This window comes from Rutilus rutilus (genome assembly GCF_951802725.1).
Source record: "Rutilus rutilus genome assembly, chromosome: 23".
Classification (NCBI taxonomy): domain Eukaryota; kingdom Metazoa; phylum Chordata; class Actinopteri; order Cypriniformes; family Leuciscidae; genus Rutilus; species Rutilus rutilus.
This window is the reverse complement of record NC_140233.1, coordinates 23342628-23365157: the sequence shown is the minus strand read 5'-3', so window position 1 is coordinate 23365157 and position 22530 is coordinate 23342628. Positions and strand designations below refer to the sequence as shown.

Here is a 22530-nt window from a genome sequence, read left to right as displayed (position 1 = left end):
CGCACGCACATACAGTATAGGCTACACATTAATATAACATTCAGTCACTGCATGGCATGTGTGTGGTCGAGCAATGTGGCGAAAAGATCATCCTTAAATATTGGGTCAGAAAACAAGATGAGTAACACACGCAAAACGAAGCAGCATTTGTAAGGTAAAACTATCATATTGAGCATGGACTATAAAGAGTCGGAATTCCTATCATGAGGAAACATCGATTAGTCACGTGTTTTTAATGTTCACTACGTCAGAATTTATTAGGCAAATGCATTTCCATCTCCCATTATTCGCATGAACACATTTTCGCACAAGTCAAAAACCACCTCAAGCGAACGTAAAACCTTTTATTCATAAAAAGGGATTTTTATTCGAAATTTGGCATTTCCATCACTCATTTCTGATGCAATACTTCAAAATGCGCATAAAAACAATGTCATGAAAACATAGCTACTGATACACTCAATGCTCAATTAAGACATAGCCGAATGTGTTTACATGAATTCTTGGCAAAACTGACATTTTGACATAATTTTGTGTGTATTTGTCCGTTCAAGCACGAAAAAGACGCGAAAGAGACCTCAATTCAATATTCCTGCACTGTCTGAGAGGCGGCTTATGTGTGCGCAAAGAAAACCGAACCGAATTAAGCTCTCTTTTCACGCCGTCACGCTTTTTCAGATTTATCCATATTTCTGGTCTTCTGTTTCTCCCAGACGTTTACATTTTTGAATGTTTTATGAGACCAAGTGGCAACCTTCCGGTCTCTCTCTTGAATCCAACACGGAAGTGACTTAAACTGCATTTCATCGATTGGCCGATAGAGACAGGCTCCAAAAGAAAGTCAATCCCATAGACCCCCATGTTAAAATGCCCAACTTTACAGCAGAAAAAAGCAGCCTGGCGCAAAAAAGGGTTTTGGCATAGACAGTATATAAACTGGACACAGCGACCCCATAGGTTTCAATGGAGAAAAGTGAAGTCAATTAGAAGCTCTCACTTCCTGATGGTCGAGCGTACTGCGCAGACTCAAACTGAGGTTGACGACGTAGATGTGACGCGAGCAACCCGTCTGTCTTCTAGTAGCTGTGCCAAGAGAAATCTGAATCATTCCCTTCCAAAACTTGCAGGGACGGAGAGTGTGAGTAGGATGTGTCCATGAGCTAGGAGCAGGAGAAACTTTTGCTAAGTATTCTGATTAATTACTTTGTCATTTTGCCTCCACGTCCCCCCGATTCCGCGCGAGCTTCTCCTCCTGTCCATACGGTAATTTCTCGACTGTGCGACAGAGAGTCGCGTGGTTATGACGCAATCGTTAGCCTATTTTTACAAAAACTGCTTCTACGGGACCATAACGTAAGATACAAGGTAATGGAGCCTTTTATACATTTTCGTGTTTCTTTAGAAATAAATAATGGACAAATGGAGTCTTTAAACGCCTCATATGTAAAGTTATTCGCTATCAAAGTGACGCCAAAATGAATGGGAGTCAATGGAATGCTAACAGCAGGTGATGGTCCGCTAATCAATGGTGGCGCCCGGGGAAGCTTCAATATTTTATGAAACCCTGCCCCCCTGGGTTTTGGTCTATATAGCTAATTTTGCCCTTCATGACAACTGTGAGGGGTGTGATTTTTTTTATAACTCATCAGTTTAAATTATATTAAGCCTTAAATTTCTGCATAATTAAGGGCGTGGCCACTTAAGTGACAGGTGGATTGCCGCTGCTGTCACTAGCCGTTTGTCTGCTGTCTGTTAGCGTCACGTCACCTCAGCTAATCCCGCCTTTTTGTCCATTTTCGGTTATCGGGGAGTGACGCGCTTCCAAGATGGCGATGACCGGAACCTTCGGGTTATGTAACGGACACTACGTTGTTTTATACAGTCTATGATGTCCCGCTGGGTAGATCAGCACATAACAGTTCAAATGTGTGCATCTACCACACAGGACATCAGTTCTGACTGGATCTCTTCCCAAATCATCCCTCCCTAACATTTTCATCTCGTTTTGTCTAGATTTAAATAGATTTCTGTCATATTTTTTGTCATTCAAAACTGGTTTTTAATCGTCTCGTTTTCATCAGTGAAAAAATTTAGTTGACGAAAATGATGACAAAATGTATTCATCAACGAAATTAACATTGCCTTACGGCACACTGGAAATGCAACCCGTACTTGTATTGCATTTTGAATTGGAGTCTGATGCATTTTGTAATATACTGACACACAAAAAAATAGCTTGTGTAGCTAGAAGCATCAGCATTCATTTACTTGTGTAAATATATAATGTATAATGAGGTTTTTCAGTTTATGAGTAAAAAAAAGGCCTGTGGACAACATAACTTGACGATACTTGGACGTTTTGTTCTACAACGTTGTGGCAATGGGGGCGTGGTTTAGCGAGGTCTGCAACGGGAGAGAGAGCCAGAGGACGAGCGGCAGGTAAGTAGGTTAAGATCAAATGATAAACACCTGTCTCTTGTTTCAGTAATTGGTGTGGAGAGACGGGATAAAAACCAAAAGGAAATGAGGAACGGGAGAGACACAAACTGGGACTCTCAAGCATGACTGGAGCAGAGAGGAACTGCTGAGTCAAACTGACGAACAGTGAAAAGATTATTGATTTAATTTGATGTGGCTGCGCTGAGCGCCTATATTTTACTTTATGTTTTGAAGAGTGCGTTCAGTTGTAAGTCATTAATAAGTGGTTAGTTAATGATGAACTAATCATTTACAGAACATTCATAAATGATTAGCAAGTGATATACTAACATTTTATGTATGTTTTGTAAATTTAGTTACAAGTCATTTACAAGTGATTAGTAAATGATTAACTAATCATTTATGAAACATGACTATGCGTTCATAAATGATTAATAAGTGATATGTTCATTATTTTATGTATGTTTTGTAGATTCAGTTATAAGTCATTTGCAATTGATTAGTTAATGATTAACTAATCATTTACAAAAACTGACTATACGTTTCATAAATGTTTAATAAATGATGTTACATTTTTTGTATGTTTTGCTCACATCAGGTGCACAGTGGTTAAAGACTCCATGTGTTTCAGAGAAGACAGCTGTCTATACCCTCACCAGTCAGCACTTACACTGCAGTACACACTACACTACACTACACTACACACTACAGAAGACAGCTGTCTATACCCTCACCAGTCAGCACTTACACTGCAGTACACACTACACTACACTACACTACACACTACAGAAGACAGCTGTCTATACCCTCACCAGTCAGCACTTACACTGCAGTACACACTACACTAGTACACACTACACTACACACTACAGAAGACAGCTGTCTATACCCTCACCAGTCAGCACTTACACTGCAGTACACACTACACTACACTACACTACACTACACACTACAGAAGACAGCTGTCTATACCCTCACCAGTCAGCACTTACACTACACACTACAGTGTTCAACACCTGTTATAGATGATGTGTAAATGCATGACTAAATCATTTACAACACTTTCTGCATCCCCTAATCTGAAGTGGAAAGTATTCACCACTTGTAAATGTGTTACACTTACCTGTTACAAATGATCTGTACGTGTATCCAATGTATTTACAACACTTTCTGCACCCTCTAATTGCTACATACATTAAAAAAATACATTATTTATTACAAATGTATGATATGCATATTCATGTTTTGTAAATGATTAGTCAATCATGATTAGTTAATCATTTACAAATCAATTGTAAATGACTTATAACTGAATCTACAAAACATGCATACAATAATTACCATATCACTTATTAATCATTTATGAACGCACAGTCATGTTTCGTAAATAATTAGTTAATCATTTACTAATCACTTTTAAATGACTTTTAACGGAATTTACAAAACATACATAGTATGTAGATATACTTAAGTATATCTACTTGCTAGTATATCACTTTTCGTTAGTATATCACTTGCTAATCATTTATGAATGTTCTGTAAATGATTAGTTCATCGTTAACTAACAACTTATAAATGACTTACAACTGAACGTTATTATAAAGTGTTACCCCGGTGAAGGAGTGAAGGTGAAGGAACAAAAACGAGGATTATTAATCATATACAGCTGACACATATGAACTAATGATGACGGTAACAAAGGAGACAAATGAGTGACGGGATTCTGAACAAAGAAGATTGAAAACAAACTGAATGTCCATGAAAATGAAACTAAACTGAACAGAATGGTGCCAGGGTGTGTGTAATTTACATTGTAAAAAGCAAAAAGTATCATCAAGATGTTTTCAACATAGTGTAGCTTTGCAGATACCAGTTTGCTTTTGCAAATCGGTTTGTTCAGAGGGTTCATTCCAGTTAACTGATTCAAAAACAGAACTGCTTTCCTTTTATCAAGTCAAGTCCTCTTCATTTATATAGCGCTTTTAACAATGTAGATTGTTCCAAAGCAGCTTTACATTGATAATAGGAAATTAAAGTAAAGTGTTTTGGCTTTATAGCAGCTCTAGAATAAAGTTATTGTCCAGCTAAAGTTAGTTTGATTGATTCACTTCTGTCGCAACGATCATTAGTTATTAACTTAGCTAACACGACACCGTTTTAACAGAAAACTCTTAAGTTCTTTCTGCGCAAACTTCAAAAACACGAACCAGCGAGAATGCCGTATCACACATCAGTGTTCACAAAAGTACCAGCATGTAATTTATGGTAAATATATTGTTATTAAGTTAAAGTCCCCCTGTAGTCAATCATTTTATCCCTTAAAATTAATTTTTGGTCATCAAAATAGCATATTTAAACTTTTTTCGTGTGATTTTTTTTTATTCTTGCCTTAAAATAACGTTCTAAACCCTCGCTTTATCTAGTATATGTGGATCCGTGAATATGCAAATGAGCCCCGCCTCTCACTCATACAGGGTCGTCTACAAGTCGATGTAGCCTATCAGAATGGTAATGCATTTTATGTATTGCTCTCTACAACGTCGGACACATAACTGTAAATAATATGACAATTAATATTACACAAACCATGTTTGCGTTCCTCAGCTCAGAGGTTTCTCTGCCTTCTAAAAATCAACATCCTAGAAACACTTTGAACTACTTAGAACGTCACTGGAGAAAGGCATATATTTCATCATAACATCGTAATATACATTATATACATATAACTAACCCACTATGTTGACCTGATTGGTTACAGGGTAGTTTGTGACGTAAGAAATACCAACGATTTTAAACCACGGTTTTGGAACTGTCTTTGGTTCACTGCAGTTTTAAGGAGAAAATACTCAGCAATGCTGTTGAGTTATGAATTTGCACATGGTTTGTTTTAAAGCATATTAAAAACACCACATAGACATATAAACAATATTAAAAACTGGGTTTTCACCACAGGGGTCCTTAAATAAAATAAATACAGTGTTTTTAAGCATTATTAGTTGTATTTAGTGTAAATGTACTGTATGTGTTCAAGTTTAATGTTGACACCCTTTTTTTTGACAGAAAAATATAATTATATATTAGTTAAATTTGCTGAGCAACTTTTACGTCTTACAGATGTTTATCCAGGTCTGACCTTGATAGATGTGTGGTGGTCTGGCCCCCGTCAGCGTGTGTGATCGAGGTCTCTCTCCTCTCAGGGAACCGACGCCTGTGAGCTGAGGTGATTCTGAGTGGGATGACATCATTTCCCCTCTGAGCTCATCCAGGTCGTGTTCAGAGAAGGAGCGATCTCTCTTCAGAGGTGTAGGAGAGCTCTCCACCCGCCTGATATCCACACCATCTGGAGATTCTTCATCCTTCATAAAAAATATAGAGGCGCAATTATTTAAATTATTTAAATACAATTCAAACAGAGTTTTCCAACAAACTGGCTTCTGGAATTCTCATGTGAATTATGCTGGTTAAAGTATGCAACTCTTCCTTAAAGTCTTAAAGGAGAAGTTCACTTTTAAAAAAACTTTTGCTGATAATTTACTCACCCCCATGTCATCCAAGATGTCCATGTCTTTCTTTCTTCAGTCGAAAAGAAATTAAGGTTTTTGATGAAAACATTCCAGGATTTTTCCCCATATTATGGATTCCAATGGGACCCAAACGGTTCAAGGTCCAAATGACAGTTTCAGTGCAGCTGCAAAGGGCTTTAAACGATACCAGACGATGAATAAGGGTCTTATCTAGCGAAACCATCGGTCATTTCAAAAATAAATAAAAAAGTTTAAGTTTTATAAGCACAAATGTTCGCCTTGCTCTGTTCTGTGATGCGCGTTCGTGACGTCACGTAATACGCAATTACGTTGAAAAGGTCAAGTTTGACGTGTTTACAAATGTGCGGAAGGAGGACCATATACACATTTTCAAATGTATTTGTGTCAGTTTATCGTTTAAAATGCCCATTTCGTGTGCGTATCCTGGGTGTTTTAATATTAAAAAGCCAAAAAGAACATTTTCTTCAGGACAGAAATTTTTCAAGCGTGACCTTTTCAACGTAATTGCGTATTACGTGACGACACGAACGCGCATCACAGAACAGAGCAAGGCGAACATTTGTGCTTATAAAACTTAAACTTTTTTATTTATTTTTGAAATGACCGATCGTTTCGCTAGATAAGACCCTTATTCATCGTCTGGTATCGTTTAAAGCCCTTTGAAGCTGCACTGAAACTGTCATTTGGACCTTGAACCGTTTGGGTCCCATTGGAATCCATAATATGGGGAAAAATCCTGGAATGTTTTCATCAAAAACCTTAATTTCTTTTCGACTGAAGAAAGAAAGACATGGACATCTTGGATGACATGGGGGTGAGTAAATTATCAGCAAAAGTTTTTTTAAAAGTGAACTTCTCCTTTAAAGTCTACATTTTCTCCTTGACCATTGTTGCACAAAGGAAAGAGCAAGATCATAAAAGAAATGCTGACTGCACTGAAATATCTTACCTCAAACATATTCATCTCCTCCATTTCTGCCAGTGTTGGAGCTTTTAGAAGAACACGTATGCGGGACGGTGGCCGGTACCCTGCTCCTGCGACTGACAGGTCAATGCAGGAAGTGGATTTGATGTCACATTGGCAGGTGTGTGCCAGACATGGTAATGAGCCAAATGCTGAAGAGCGACAAAACATTGCTGTGAGTGATCTACGTAACGCACAATTGAATAGAACTACAGAAGTCAAGGAGGACTGATAGTGTTAAGGATGCTGTTTCTAAAAACTTGTATTGTTCTGGTGTGATACGAGATTAACATACATCTCTTTGAATTGTGCGGCTCCACAGGTTTCAGTTTGTGATCCTGTCTGATCTCAGCCAGGACTCGATCATGGAGCGACTGCGGTCGCTGTGGAGCAGGAGGCAAGCAGCGTTCGGACACCTGCGGACGTCAGGAAAGTCTTCAAACAAAACCGTACATACATTTTGCTGATGGTTTAACCACTCTTTCTTTCTCTTCTTCAGAGAGAGCTGTGAATGCAATACTGGCTATGATCATTAATATAAATCGACATTTCAAGGAAAGGCAGACTGCTACAGTATGTTTGAGAAAGACAGTTTCACAACCAAACACAACAGATCCTAAACACAATTAAAAAACTAGGAACTTTTAAAATACTTGCTAAGTTTTACACCGTGTCCAAACCTGGAACAATGTGCTACATTTCCAGTGACAAGTAGTTTGTCTTGTCGTAACTAAAAGCAAAAATGCTTTCAATTTTGTTGTTATATTTAAGTGTCTCTACCTACTATGTACTTACATTAAAAAGCAGCATTTGAAGTAGATTACTTATAAACACATGTTGTTACATTGTACTTACATTTAAAAGTAGCTACCTGCATTTAATCACATTTTTTATATATAAATAGTAGTTAAAGACACCTATAAAATGGTGTATAAAATGGGACCAAATTAACATTTAAAAATTCAGAGTTAAAAACAGAACTGCTCATAATCATGAAGAGAGATCAATCATATAAGTCGCAGTTACCATGAAAACGGAAATCACAGTACAAGAATGTCTCACTCCTGTCAAGCGATGCAAATAACATAATTAAAGTTGTCTTATAATATCTCTTCACTACTTCTACATTTATATTATGTGAATATGTTGCACCTGCCATACTGACATATTGTCAATCGTTTAGTCATGTACTTTTGTACTTGCGGTTTTGATTCAATTACATTCATTCGCTCATTGCAGCTCATCAAGTCATCATGAAATAGAATTCTTTATAGAATTTTGTTTTTAAATGCCAATGGAGAAACTTAATGTGAAAAATACTTCTGAAACAAGGGCTGCTAAAAAAGTGGGTGGTCACTGTTCGAATAAACGAACAGTTATGAGGAGAGTGGGTTATCCCTTCTTTTGAAACCAAATAACTGTGATTTCTTGTTTCATCGCTGCATCAATAGGAAGATAATTACAATAATATAAATTAAGGTCCAAGTGCCAAACCAGAACACTACAAACAAAAACATTTTAGGAAAATCAACATCAATTTATGAAGTCAGCTTATGTGGTGCCCACAAATTTTTCAGTTGTATTGACAATTCAATATTCAAGATGACTTTGGGAAATGAGTGAATGCAACTAGAGAAAGATATTGGCAGAAGTAGAGGAAATAAGTAAAAAGTCTATTAAGAATTGCCCCGCCTCAACAATTTCTTCTTTTTTTCAATTATTCTGAATTTGGGTTTTCTGAGTAATCTGGAATGGGTTTTCTGAGTAATCTTGGATTAGTATGTGAATAGTACATATTACTATAGATTTTTACAATTAAGTTAAGAAATTTACGTTAGAATAACAGTGTAAGACACTGTATTTGTATTGTGTCTGGTTAGGACATGGTGTTATTGCACATTAGTTACAAGATATTATCAGCGACTAACTGGTTTAAGAGGGGGTCTTGATCTGATAAAGTCCAAAATCATCTCATGAGCATTTCGTTTAACACATGTGGGAATATTTCCATCTACCTGCAAAAGAAAAAGAGGCATAGATTCATGGTATTATAGTTATTATCAAATATAAAAACAATGGTTAATCACTGTCATGCTGCATCAGCTGAAAAGTCTTTCCAAAGCCATAATCTCACGCATAATATAGTCGACTTACCGAGTTAGGATAAGATTAATTCAGGGATAAACCACTTAAAATGTGCTTACTACAGCAACCTCACTGCCATCAGCATGAGTAAGCATAGTTAGAATGGACTCACTACAACTTTGCGAAGTTTATATTTGCGTGAACGAATATCTTGCATGAGCATCTCGAAGGGCGTGAGGCTGAACTCCGTGGGAAGAGGGTTAAACGGCTGTTCCTCCACCTTCTTGAGCTTCACACCCTGCCTCAACTCCTTCATTAGCTGCACCCACAGTCGAGTCTAAATGAACAAAAGACAAACACACACAGTTTCCATTATTACATGAACCATAGCTCATACACTGCTGGACATCACAAAGACAAACATGAGTAAATTAAACTACCATTTCATCTACTGTTCTAATAAGCACATCTTTTACCCAGTCAGTGTTTTGAAGAGCATCAAGCTCAGTGGTGGAATTTTCCTCCAGAGGTTCCTCTGTTCTGATCTTCTTCAGCATCTACAGGAAAATATCAGATAATTATCAGAACATAAGAGAGGAGGGTATAAAGCTTTGAATATTAAATTATCACACAAACTATATAATGTGGTGTTTTATGTGACGTAACAGCATGTTTTTATCCTCAAGCGAACAAACCCTGCCCGCAGCTAATTTTAAAGTCATTTCAATCACACGGGTGATTGGCTGCACACCACTGCAACAAATATTACCCCCTAAACCATAACCTTAATCTTAGAATAGTGTTGGCAGACCATCCTGATAGATATTTGGCGCAAATGAATATCCATTCATGATATTTCTGAAATTTTTACAAAATATTTCATATTTTGATAAATACCAATACTCCTGTAGCTCAAATAAATCATGCTGCTATGGGACCAGCAACAGTCCCTTGACTTTGCAGATCTGTTGCAGATCCCTGTCGGAGCAGCATCTAAAAAACACTTATGCACCACAATAGTAACCATTTACAAGTATTTGCAATTCAAATTAAACACATTAAAATAAATAGTCTCTCAGTCTCTCAGTCTTCTCAGTTTAAATACTATTGTATTGGAACCTAGATGTAACATTTTATAAATTTGTAATACAACACTACCATAGTCAGGTGATGGCACAGGCACGCCAATAGGCTACAAAAGGGCACCTAGAGAAAACGTCATCAGCTTCTTTGTCTTCAGGAAGCCATTTGTTTGTATATTTGGAGCGGAATTGCTAAAACATTCTAAGACGCGAAAGCGTGGGAAGTGAGTCGGTGCACTAGTCAAGCACTCCAATGCAATGGATATGAACAAATATGGAATTTTCCAACTCTACTGCTCTGTTCCACAGAAACCTGTCAGAACAAAGCCATTCCGGAAACTGCATTACATCTGCTGGGCTTCCAGCTGTTCAGAGCTGATCGCGATGCAGAATCAGCGGGGTAATCAAGAGGCGGTGGGACATGTTTCTACATCAGAAAAAGGTGGTGGACAGATGTAACAGCGTTGAAGAAGATGAGCTGTCCCGATCTAGAAGCGCTGTTAATCAACTGTAAGCCTTTTTATTCCCCGTGGGAATTTTCCTTGTTCATTCAAGCATGTGTGAATGCAGCGCTGCAACAGTTGGATGATCAGATCACAGACACGGAGCAACAACACCCGGACTCTGTTATAATCATTCCCGGGGACTTTAATAAAGCAACTCTCTTCTGTGAACTGCCAAAATACAGACAGCACGTTACATCACGTGTCCTACCAGAGACAGTAATATACTTGACTTGACCTGTTACACCACAATAAAGGATGCATATCATTCTTGCGTTACACGTGCAGCTTTAGGGCTCTCTAATAACTGTCTGATTCGTCTTATACCATCCTACAGGCAAAAACTTAAATCATCTAAAGCTGTAGTAAGGACTTGAAAGAGATGGACCAACTAAACAGAGTGGGCATTACAAGCCTGTTTAAAATGTACCGATTGGAGTGTTTTTAAAGCTGCTGACATATCTGGATTAGCTCACAGATTCTGTAACATCATATCAGTTTCTGTGAGGATATGTGCATTCTTACCAGAACTCATTTAACATACAACAATAAAAATCTATGGTTCACAGCAAAACTCAGACAGCTTCATCATGCCAAAGAAGATGCCTACAGAAGTGGGGACATAGTCTTGTATAATCAGGCTAAAAACACACTGACAAAGGAGATCAGAGTGCCTAAGAAAAACAACTCTGCAAAGCTGACATTATCTATGACCACTAACAGCATCCAGCTTTCCTACACTCACCTAAAGGATTATTAGGAACACCATACTAATACTGTGTTTGACCCCCTTTCGCCTTCAGAACTGCCTTAATTCTACGTGGCATTGATTCAACAAGGTGCTGAAAGCATTCTTTAGAAATGTTGGCCCATATTGATAGGATAGCATCTTGCAGTTGATGGAGATTTGTGGAATGCACATCCAGGGCACGAAGCTCCCGTTCCACCACATCCCAAAGATGCTCTATTGGGTTGAGATCTGGTGACTGTGGGGGCCATTTTAGTACAGTGAACTCATTGTCATGTTCAAGAAACCAATTTGAAATGATTCGAGCTTTGTGACATGGTGCATTATCCTGCTGGAAGTAGCCATCAGAGGATGGGTACATGGTGGTCATAAAATGCTCAGGTAGGCCGTGGCATTTAAACGATGCCCAATTGGCACTAAGGGGCCTAAAGTGTACCAAGAAAACATCCCCCACACCATTACACCACCACCACCAGCCTGCACAGTGGTAACAAGGCATGATGGATCCATGTTCTCATTCTGTTTACGCCAAATTCTGACTCTACCATCCTAATGTCTCGAAACAGAAATCGAGACTCATCAGACCAGGCAACATTTTTCCAGTCTTCAACTGTCCAATTTTGGTGAGCTTGTGCAAATTGTAGCCTCTTTCTCCTATTTGTAGTGGAGATGAGTGGTACCCGGTGGGGTCTTCAGCTGTTGTAGCCCATCCGCCTCAAGGTTGTGCGTGTTGTGGCTTCACAAATGCTTTGCTGCATACCTTGGTTGTAACGAGTGGTTATTTCAGTCAAAGTTGCTCTTCTATCAGCTTGAATCAGTCGGCCCATTCTCCTCTGACCTCTAGCATCAACAAGGCATTTTCGCCCACAGGACTGCCGCATACTGGATGTTTTTCCCTTTTCACACCATTCTTTGTAAACCCTAGAAATGGTTGTGCGTGAAAATCCCAGTAAATGAGCAGATTGTGAAATACTCAGACCGGCCCGTCTGGCACCAACAACCATGCCACGCTCAAAATTGCTTAAATCACCTTTCTTTCCCATTCTGACATTCAGTTTGGAGTTCAGGAGATTGTCTTGACCAGGACCACACCCCTAAATCCATTGAAGCGACTGCCATGTGATTGGTTGATTAGATAATTGCATTAATGAGAAATTGAACAGGTGTTCCTAATAATCCTTTAGGTGAGTGTATATGTCAGCCCCTCCGATTAAAATAGATATGGAGGTTGCATTCATTTTGCTTACCCATGTAATCATATATGAATGGGCTATACAGGAGAGGAGAATGGGCATGGAAACAACCAGCGTCTCACTCCCTCATCTGTTGCCCCTCCAGCTTAGTCTGGAGGTGATAGTGCGGACATAGTGATGGTGCTATGTCAACACGGTTTCCTGGCAGATCACAAGGAGCAATGGAAGGACAGAGCATAAAAGGTGAACATCGTTGCCATTGTGGCCCACTCTCTGCCAGTGCTTTGGAAGAGGAAGAATCTACGTTTCCTCACTAGAACCGTAGGGCTGTTTAACCACTAGCCGACAGGGCCACTTGGCTAACAGGTGGAGTGTCCCTTGCAAGTCTTTCGGTAATGGAGTTCTTTGAGCAAGAAGTGGTTGTTATTGCCATGGCAACCCTCTTTCTTCGTGGCTCCCTCCGGATTATGGAGATGGGGTGTCGTCAAGGACAACGCCCTTTTGGCTGGTCAGTAATAGAGAGCAGGAGGATATGGATACCGCTATAGGTGCTCCATTCTCAAGTATTCTCTCACTAGGCTTCCCGAAAGCACTTTTGCAGTTTTTCTTAGATAGAGTAGAGCATGGCTCTCTCCTGAGGCCTCTTCAAGTCCTGAGGACGGGAGGCTTACTCTATGCTTCCTTTGGTTAGGTTACACCTGAGAGCTTATGGCCAGGTGTTCGTATGGTGGGACAGGATTGCTTTGGTCTGCCCCCTTCCTTGTGGGCAGACGCAGTGAAGCTGCGGTCTCCCTAGCAAGCTCTGCCCTGGGTCATTTTGACTGACATATCGCTTGAGACTTACTGATATCAATATAATGACACTTTATTTTAAGTACTTCTTTATTGCACAATGCACACTTCTTAATATTGAGATTTAAAATGTGTTTAATACCTCTATTAGTATAAGTATAGCAGAGATGTTCACAAGTCTTTCATCTGGAGTCCAAGTCAAGTCTGAAGTCTTTAAGCTGGAGTCCGAGTCAAGTCTGAAGTCTTTATCACTGGAGTCCAAGTCAATTATCACTGGAGTCTGAGTCAAGTCTGCAGTCTTTTGTCATGAGACGAGTCGAGTCTTGAGTCATTTCATGCCTTGAAAAAAATAAAAATAAAAATCTCAAACTCCAAAAACCCATTATTTGTATTATATAGACAAAATATATGATCTTTCTATTATCTGTTTTGGTCCTAAGATATAAGGTATAATGTAAATCCAGCTTGTTACTTTATAATCCATTTCAATGTATAAAACAATTGTCCTGGCAACAAGGCAAGTAGTTATTTTCGCTAAGTGGATGTCATTACTGACATAATTTTCATTTTTGGGTGAACTAACCCTTTAAGAGAAACAGAAAAGTTCATGTGTGCGTTGACTGAAAAGGTGGACGACTTGGAGAACAATTCAAGGCGGAGAAAATATAAGAATTCTAGGGCTGAAAGAGGGGTTTGAAGGTTCTGTATGGCACTGTATGTCTTTCTCTCCTGACAGAAAAAGAGTCTTTCTCTCATAGAACATCTTGTTAAGGATTTAGAATAGGTTTATTAAAAAACCCTCACGTGTTTTGCAGGAAGAATTAGATGCAGCTCGCTCAGCCTTAAATCAAATCTTAACTAGGAAGGCGGACACCTCAATGCTCTTTGCAAGGTAGAGGCTTTACGAATACGGCAATAAGCCAGGCCGTTTACTAGCACGATTGGCTAGAGAGGCAGGAATGAGGCAAGCATTATTTCATCACTCAAAGATGGCAAGGGCAGTTCAACTCATGATTCAAAACAAATTAACACTATTATGAGACAGTTTTTTCAGAAGTTGTACTCAGTTGATTCATATAATTCCTTTTTAAACCGAATCAAGCTCCCTAGCCTATCTGAGGAGCAACAGGCAGACCTGAATAAGCCCATTTTAAAGGAAGCTAGAGGCAATTAAGTCTTTGAAAGGTGGTAGGGCTCCGGGCTCTGATGGTTTTGACCAGGAGTTCTACAAAAAAACGAGTACATTTATTTTAGAACCTCTAACAGAGATGTACATTGATTAGTTTGAAAAGGGCTGTCTACCTGCTACGCTAAACATAGCATATAGTTCATTGATTCAGAAAAAAAAAAAAAAAACATCTGACATGCGGCTCTTTCAGACATGTGAGCCTGTAAAATGTAGACTGTAAGCTGCTCTCCAAGCTTTTAGCAAGAAGACTTGAATCATTCCTCCCTCAGCTAAAAACCAGACAGGCTTTATTCAACAAAGGCTGTCTTTCTCCAATGTCAGGAGACTTTTATAAGATAAATTATGTTAAATCAGAGGTTATGCCCCTAGGGGGAGATTTGTAACTTTACTAGCTCACTGTCAAATTGTCCTTTTAAATTGTCAAGAACAGGCCTCACATATCTTGGAATTTGTCTGTCACCTGATCTAACAGAGCTATGGAAACTTAACCCCTCTTATTAAAAGTATAATATATAAAAGTATATACCTAACTTAAGGTTTTACAATTGGGCTTGCCATACCCGCACAATTTGGAATTGGCTGCATTCTCATTCAGAATCCCTGCCCGGATGAGTGGGCTGTGATGCCTTACTCACTGTTAAATCTGCTTATAAGCAGTAAGGGTCTTAGGTTGTTGCCTGAAATTAAAAAAATAATCCTATTCTTTTCAACACTGTTAAAGTGTGGCAGGATAGTATGAAATTTGCAGGGAGAAGGGGCTTTTTGTCAAGTCTGACACCATTAATTGGAAATAGAGATTTTCTCCCTGGCATTCAAAAATCTCTGTTTCATAAATGGCATGGGAAGGGGATAAGAGTGGTTGGGGATTTATATCTAGATAACACCTTAATGACATTTAACAAACTAAAGGACAAATTCGTGAATTCTCCAGAGTCCGCATTTTTTAAATTCAGTTAACCTCAAGCCCCTTGGGGACATGCCAGTATATGGTGATATTGATATTTTTTGTTGAAATTGACTGGTACGCAACACCTTATTTCAAAAGTTTATGTTCTTCTTTATTCAATGGATAACAGTGGTATTGATCATGTCTGGCGTACATGGGAGAAAGATCTCAGTAATGAATATATTGATGATGACTGGGTAGATGCAGTTAGATCGATCAGAAAAAAATATTTACTTGCAATAGACTGGTTGAAACACAATACAAAATATTACTGAGACTCTATTTTATCCCACATATTCTGAATAAGATGAATAGTAATGACTCTCCATTATGTAATAAATGCCAGAGTGAAATTGGAACTTTCATGCATTATTTTTGGCATTGTCCAGCCGTTACAAAGTTCAGGGATGGCACGGAGATGGGTGATATTTTTAACCTAACTTTTGATAAGGACCCTGGGTTTTTCTTACTTGGTTTGCCAGCAAAAGGCATAGCTTTATCTGCTAACCGGTTTCTACTCTGTGATAAGATTCTGTTACTCGCTAGGAAATGGATTCTAATTGAGTGGATTCACTCTAGACCCCCTTCACTTTCACTCTGGTATCGAGAAATCTTAAGATCTTTGCCTATGGAGAGACTAACTGCAGTGATTAGGGGAGATAATACCATCTTTGAACAGACCTGGGGGCCAGTTATGGAGTATCTACCAACCAATTTACAAGAGATCATATTTAAGGGAAGATTTGTATTTGAATAAACATTTCTTTTTACTGAATATTTGGTTTACTTATACTATTTGAGATGGAGCTGATTGAGGGGCAAGCAATTGCATAAGGAGGAACCTTAAGGAAGTTTTTTGTTTTTTCTGCTGATTTATTTTTTTTAAATAATTATTATTGTTGTTGTTATTGTTATTATTGGACTTTATTTATTTTTATTTCTATTTTAATTATTTGTATTATTGTGTTTCTGTTTAAGTTATGATATATTTATAGTTATATTTTTTGTTTTTTAAGAACTGAGGGATCAAGATTGGGTTTCTTAAGAACAGGGGTAACTGCAGCAGTTTTGAGTGGTAGAGGGAATGAAGTACAGGCAAGAGTTGCATTAATGAAGTGCAACTTATTTAATATGTATGTTAAAGGGATGGTTCGGAGTTAAATCAACCTAGGGTCCTTTGCACCATGACACCGAGCCAAACGTTAGAGCTTATTTCGAGATATCAGCCGAATGGCTTAGTGCAGGCGCTATTGGCTCCAAATTTTTATCAAATTTTTGACCCCACTAATAATGCCCCACTAATTACCCCACTAATAATGCTCAGAATGGTACCAAACTTCTACAGTAGTACAAATAGGTTCTGTACTCGTAAAACGAGGCATTGGAAAGTTTGTAAGTGCATCAGGAGTTTATTTAAATTACACTTGCCTGACGGCTCATGCTACTGTGTTTGGCTCGATGTCATGGTGCATAGGACCCTAGGTTGATTTTACTCCAAACCATCCCTTTAAATAAGAGCTAAATAGTGAACAGTGAGATTTCAGAAATGGTATTTCAAATACATTTTAGTATATTTATGTTTCACTAGGGAAATCATTGGTTTCTAATTGTCTTTTTAAAGGTGCTCTAAGCGATGTCACGCGTATTTTAGGCCGAAACATTTTTTTGTCACATACAGCAAACATCTCCTCACTATCCGCTAGCTGCCTGCCCCCTGAACACACAGTCAAATAACGCGGTCTCTGTAGACAGCCCAGGCTCCACAAACGGCAACAAAAACAAACTGGCCCAGCCTGGACCACGAAACATAACAAACAGTGTTCCAGCCAATAACTGACAAGAATGATTTGGGGGTGGGGGGTTAGTGCGCGTGCACATGAAGGGGGGTGTGGGGGGTGGAGGAGAGAGAAGCATGAAGAGGGAAGTTAGCTAGAGGAGAGATGTCCTAGACAACGACAACGACTAATGTTAGAATTATATTCTCTTGAATTTTGATATGGCCGACACACGACCAAAAAGACGACGTTCCAATGAACAAATAGCAAAGAAGAGGGAAAAGGAGAAGGAACGTGCAAAGTCCCGAATTTATATCGGAAAAGCCTGTTTCAGGAAGCACAGAAGGGAGGGGGAGGGGACGGGATGAGGAGGAGGGAGGGTCAAGCTAGCCTCTGTTTTGTTTGACAATACTTCGAACATCAACAAGAAGTGACGTCACCCAACATCGCTTAGAGCACCTTTAATATCGATGTTTTCATGCTTTGACTAGCCAAAAATCTACTTCAAAAAACTGAATCATGTTCTCCTATTATCTCTGTTATACTCATTCCAAGTGAACTTGTATTTAATGGTGTACTCACACTAGGCGATCTAAACCGTGCCAAAGCATGTTTGACCCCAAAATCTGTTTTATTTCAATAGTGTGATTGCTTCGTACCGTGCCCAGGTGGTTCCCTGGCCCACTTGGAAGAGGTGAGCCAGAGCATGGTTCAGTTGGGCTTGGGCGCGGTACGCATGAAGTGTAATCGCTAACCGCACCGGAGCACAGAACAGCTGCAACTCTTGTGTGCACTACTGTAATCATTACGACAGCAAACATCTTCTATTACTACTTGGCAGTACACTTTTGAATTATTTCAATTAATTCGATTATATTTAGGTTGATAACAGGTCTGGTTCTCACCTTATTGACGCACAGGAATTGTAGTTTGCCAGTAAAGCTGCTAATTCCTCCATCAATGTCAGCTGCCTTCGTAATCTTCTGATTCGTGCAGCACAATCAAGTGAAATCGCTGCGTGGCATAAATGATAAATCTTTTAGGCAGTCTATTAGCGAAAGCACTTTTCTTCCTGTTTTCTTCAAAACTAAAAGTTGCATCGTAAATGACGTATCCGTGCTCCGGCCCTGAACATTAAGTGAAACGTGAGTGCAGGCCAGCAGGCGAGTGGGGAGGGGGGACAATCGTGTCAGGGCACGGTACAAGGCAACCATGCCTAGTGTGAGTACTCACTAAGTCTTAGCTGTTTTTTTCTTTTTGTAACAGTCATGATATGTTTAGTTTCATTATCATGTCTTGTTTAGTTTGTTTCATTGTCATCTCATTCATTGAGTTCTCCCTCAGTTAATGTCATTAATGTTCATTGTGTGTATTCCCTGCGTCTTCTCTTTGTATCGGATATTCTGTGTCATGCGTCGTTCTTCAGATTTGAACTACACAACACCTGTGACAGAACACCGAACCCTCATAACGAGTAATAAAATAAGAAAGAAAGAAAGAAAGAAAGAAAGAAAGAAAGAAAGAAAGAAAGAAAGAAAGAAAGAAAGAAAAGAGTCTGCCCGCTTCTCCTCATGAAGTGGAATCGCTCCCTCGAGGATCACACAAGAGACTTCATAGATCTGACATGTTTCACTCATTACTCCGACTGCTCATTCCGTGTATTCTTCAACACCAGCATCAGCGAGTGGTCGAGGCTTTTGCTTGAAGATCGGATTCATCACGCCAATATGGACATGAGGCTGGTCATAGGTCTGTGCAGAGCACTTGTCTGGTTCTTGTGGTCTTTGCTGAGGGTCCCCACTAATGTATTATTTTATGAGCTGGATGATGTAATGTTGTATGGTCTACAGTCTATGCTGGTCCCGTCCAGTCCCAAGTCGTCTTTGTCTCTGCTGGTTTAGCCCAGTCCCAAATCATCTATGTCTCTGCTGGTTCAGCCCAGTCCCAAGTCGTCTTCATCGCTATTGAATAAGACCAGCTCCAAGTAACCCTTGTCTCCATTGGCTTTGCAAAGCTCCAAGTCTGCTTTGTCACAATTGTCTCAGCCCAGCTCCTCTGCACAGCTTATCTCTGTGCATCTGCCCTGCTGCTCAGATCCATCATGGGCTTCCCGGTTGTCAGCACCGTCTTGTTCTGAGGATCCCTCCGTGAGGCTTCACCGTGTGGTCTGTCTTCACTCAGGCTTCGCAGGTCCATCGTCACCCTGACTTTGCTTTAGACTTCCAGATCTTCGGCTTTACCTTGAATCTTCACCCTTCTGGCTCTGCCATGCTTCTCCTTCCCTCCATTTCCGCTATTGTCACCACTGGTTCAGCCTAGTCCCAAGCCGTCTTCATCTCTGCTGGTTCAGCCCACTCCCAGGTCATCTTCATCACCACTGGTTCAGCCCAGTCCCAAGTCGTCTTCGTCTCTCCTGGTTCAGCCCAGTCCTTAGTCATCTTTGTCTCTGTCAGTTCAGCCGAGTCCCATGTCATCTTCGTCACCATTGAATCAGACCAGCTCCGAGTCACCCTCATCTCCATTGGCTTTGCCTAGCTCCAAATCAAGTTTGTCGCTATTGGTTCTGCCCAGCTTCAAATCTCCTTTGTCGCGGATGGTCCCACCCAGCTTCTCTCTCCCTCTCCTCGGCCAAAGTCATCTAGTTCCTCTGCCTCAACTCTGCTGTCTCCCTTCAGCCCCTAGGCCCCTCCCTTGGTGCCTCTACCCTGCTGATCAGATCAGCCTTGGGCTTCCCAGTCATCTGCTCCATCACCTCGGCCATGTACGCCTGCAGCTCCACCTTGGCCCCCAGGCCTTTCGTGTCACCCTGGGTCTATGTCTCCTCAGCTCCGCTTGGGTCTCCACTAATCACATCGTCACCTCAGTTAGTAGGACTTAGGTTCTATCCGGGCTCCTCCCTCGATCAGATCTGCCATGGGCCTTCATCCCATCTCTGCTCTGGGTCATCCTCTAGCTCCTCCCTCCATCGCCTCCTCCCTGGCTCCCCCCTCCATCATCTCCACCTTGGTGTTTTCATCTGTCAGCCCCTCTCAGTCACCTTTGTCTCTAGATCCTTGTCCTCCTCCGGAACCTCCTCCTTCCCATCTCTGTTGGTCTTTTGCTCTGCGAGGACATGCTTCCCGGGGGGTGGGTTATCATTTCATTTTCATGTCTTGTTTAGTTTAATTGTTTCATTATCATGTTCTGTATAGTTTACAAGTCATAGTTTTCTTTGTCACAGTCTTTGCCTGACATCTCATTCATTCATTCAACTAATTCTAATTAGTTCTTACATGTTCCTTGTTTGACCTTTCTCTGTGTATGTAAACCCTTAGTTCCCACAGTTCAATGTTCAGTGTCATAAACTTTTGTTTTGTGTATTCCCTGTGTTGATTAAAGCCTCTTTGTATCAATCATGACACTTATACCTTACATAGTTTTGTTCATGATTTTCAAGGATGATAGCATGTCATACTACCTGTACCTGCTGTCATCTATCTAATTTCACTAGAACTTTGATAACAAAATCAAAGACTTTCTCCTCCTTTTTAAAAGATCAGGCTTTTTATTTTGCGTTTTTGACTATGCATATGTTTAGTTATACAGTGGGGAGAACGTACTCGGTTACTAACGTAACCTCTGTTCTCTCTAGAGAGGGAACGAGTATTGCGTAAGCTAGCTTACGCTGCGGGAAAGTCTCCTTTCTCGAGATACTGAAGCCAAAAATTATCCTTAACTTTTTAAATCTTGTCAACGCAGTGCGGCAGCCTGCAGACCTAGGGCAGGCGAATCGCGTGCCCATTGGCTGCTCTGCGGCAACTGCAGCAGCCTATGGCTGAGCCTTGCGCGTGACGTCACGTCCAATGAGCGCGCTTGGCGCGCTTAATGCGTCACAGCCCGTCATTAGGGGTGTGGCTTAGCGTATATAAGCAAGGAACAGAGGCTGCTTCGCTGGTTTCTGTCGCATGAAGCGAAATGAGCTCGTGGCGAGAGCACGGCGGGTTACGCAATACTCGTTCCCTCTCTAGAGAGAACAGAGGTTACGTTAGTAACCGAGTACGTTCTCTTACGAGAGGTTCTCTCGTATTGCGTAAGCTAGCTTACGCTGCGGGAACACCCTTGTCAACGCCGTGCGCGCGCCCAGCATCCTGAATGAATCCCATGGAGAGCCCAGGGAACGCGAAGCGGAGCTGGCCGGCCGAGATACCACAGTACACAAGCACATAATATGGGACAGGGAGCGGCACAGCCGGTCCAACTGATACTTCCACATAGTGCAGCTCAACCAGTAGAGCTAAATAGCAACATACCCCGCGCACAGACATTGGGCTGGCTACGCGAGACTAGACTGATAACACTTTGGCCTGCAAAGCGGGAACTTCCAGGTTGTAAAACCTAACAAATGTGGAAGGGGAGGCCCAGCCTGCCGCTGCACAAATGTCATGAATGGGAATCCCACTGGACCACGCCCACGATGAGGCCATGCCTCTGGTGGAGTGCGCCCGAATGCCCAAAGGGCACTGCAGGTTTTTAGATGCGTAAGCAGCTGCGATAGTGTCAACTATCCATCTGGATAGGGTGTGTTTCGAGGCGGCGAGACCCTTGGTGCGCCCACCAAACGAAACAAAGAGCTGCTCTGAACGCCTGAAGGCGGCGGAGCGTGAAATATAGCTTCTCAGCGCCCTGACTGGGCAGAGGAGATTACTATCTGCCTTGCAGCCAGCATTCGGCAGGGCTGAAAGGGAAATGACCTGCGCTCTGGAGGGAGTGCCCAAAATTTTGGGGACATACCCATGCCTCGGTCTGAGAATAACTTTAGAGTCATTGGGTCCGAACTCGAGGCACGCAGCGTTAGTGGATAACGCGTGAAGGTCTCCCACACGTTTTACTGAAGACAGTGCTATCAGAAAAACGGTTTTGAGCGTGAGGTATTTCATATCCACAGTTTCCAGGGGTTCAAAGGGATGTGCTTTCAGGGCGTCTAAGACCAGTGAAAGATCCCACATAGGAACCGAAGGGGGTCGCGGGGGGTTCATCCTTCTCGCTCCTCTAAGGAAGCGGATGACAAACTCGTTCCTTCCCAATGCGCGGCCCGGCTCTGAGACAGAGAGCGCTGAAATGGCCGCGACATAGACTTTGAGCGTGGAGGGGGACCTGCCCGCGTCCAGTAGCTCTTGAAGGAAGCACAATACTTGCGAGACCCCACATGTCTGTGGATCGAGCCCTCTGGCAGTGCACCATTTGTTAAACACCGACCATTTAGACGTGTAGAGCCGCCTCGTGGAGGGAG

The 22530-nt window shown here is 40.9% G+C and overlaps 1 protein-coding gene across 1 annotated transcript in view; it reads right to left on the bottom strand.

Annotated features, from left to right (window-relative positions):
• Positions 1–22530, bottom strand: part of spire2 (spire-type actin nucleation factor 2) — a 53342-nt gene that overhangs the window by 11867 nt on the left and 18945 nt on the right. Inside the window, exons 4-9 of the mRNA XM_084396354.1 lie at positions 9510–9590; positions 9206–9370; positions 8877–8963; positions 7244–7364; positions 6934–7100; positions 5573–5795 (exon numbers count right to left, since the gene is read on the bottom strand). Of these exons, the coding sequence (XP_084252480.1) occupies positions 5573–5795; positions 6934–7100; positions 7244–7364; positions 8877–8963; positions 9206–9370; positions 9510–9590 (844 nt within the window). The remainder of the gene's footprint in view (positions 1–5572; positions 5796–6933; positions 7101–7243; positions 7365–8876; positions 8964–9205; positions 9371–9509; positions 9591–22530) is intronic.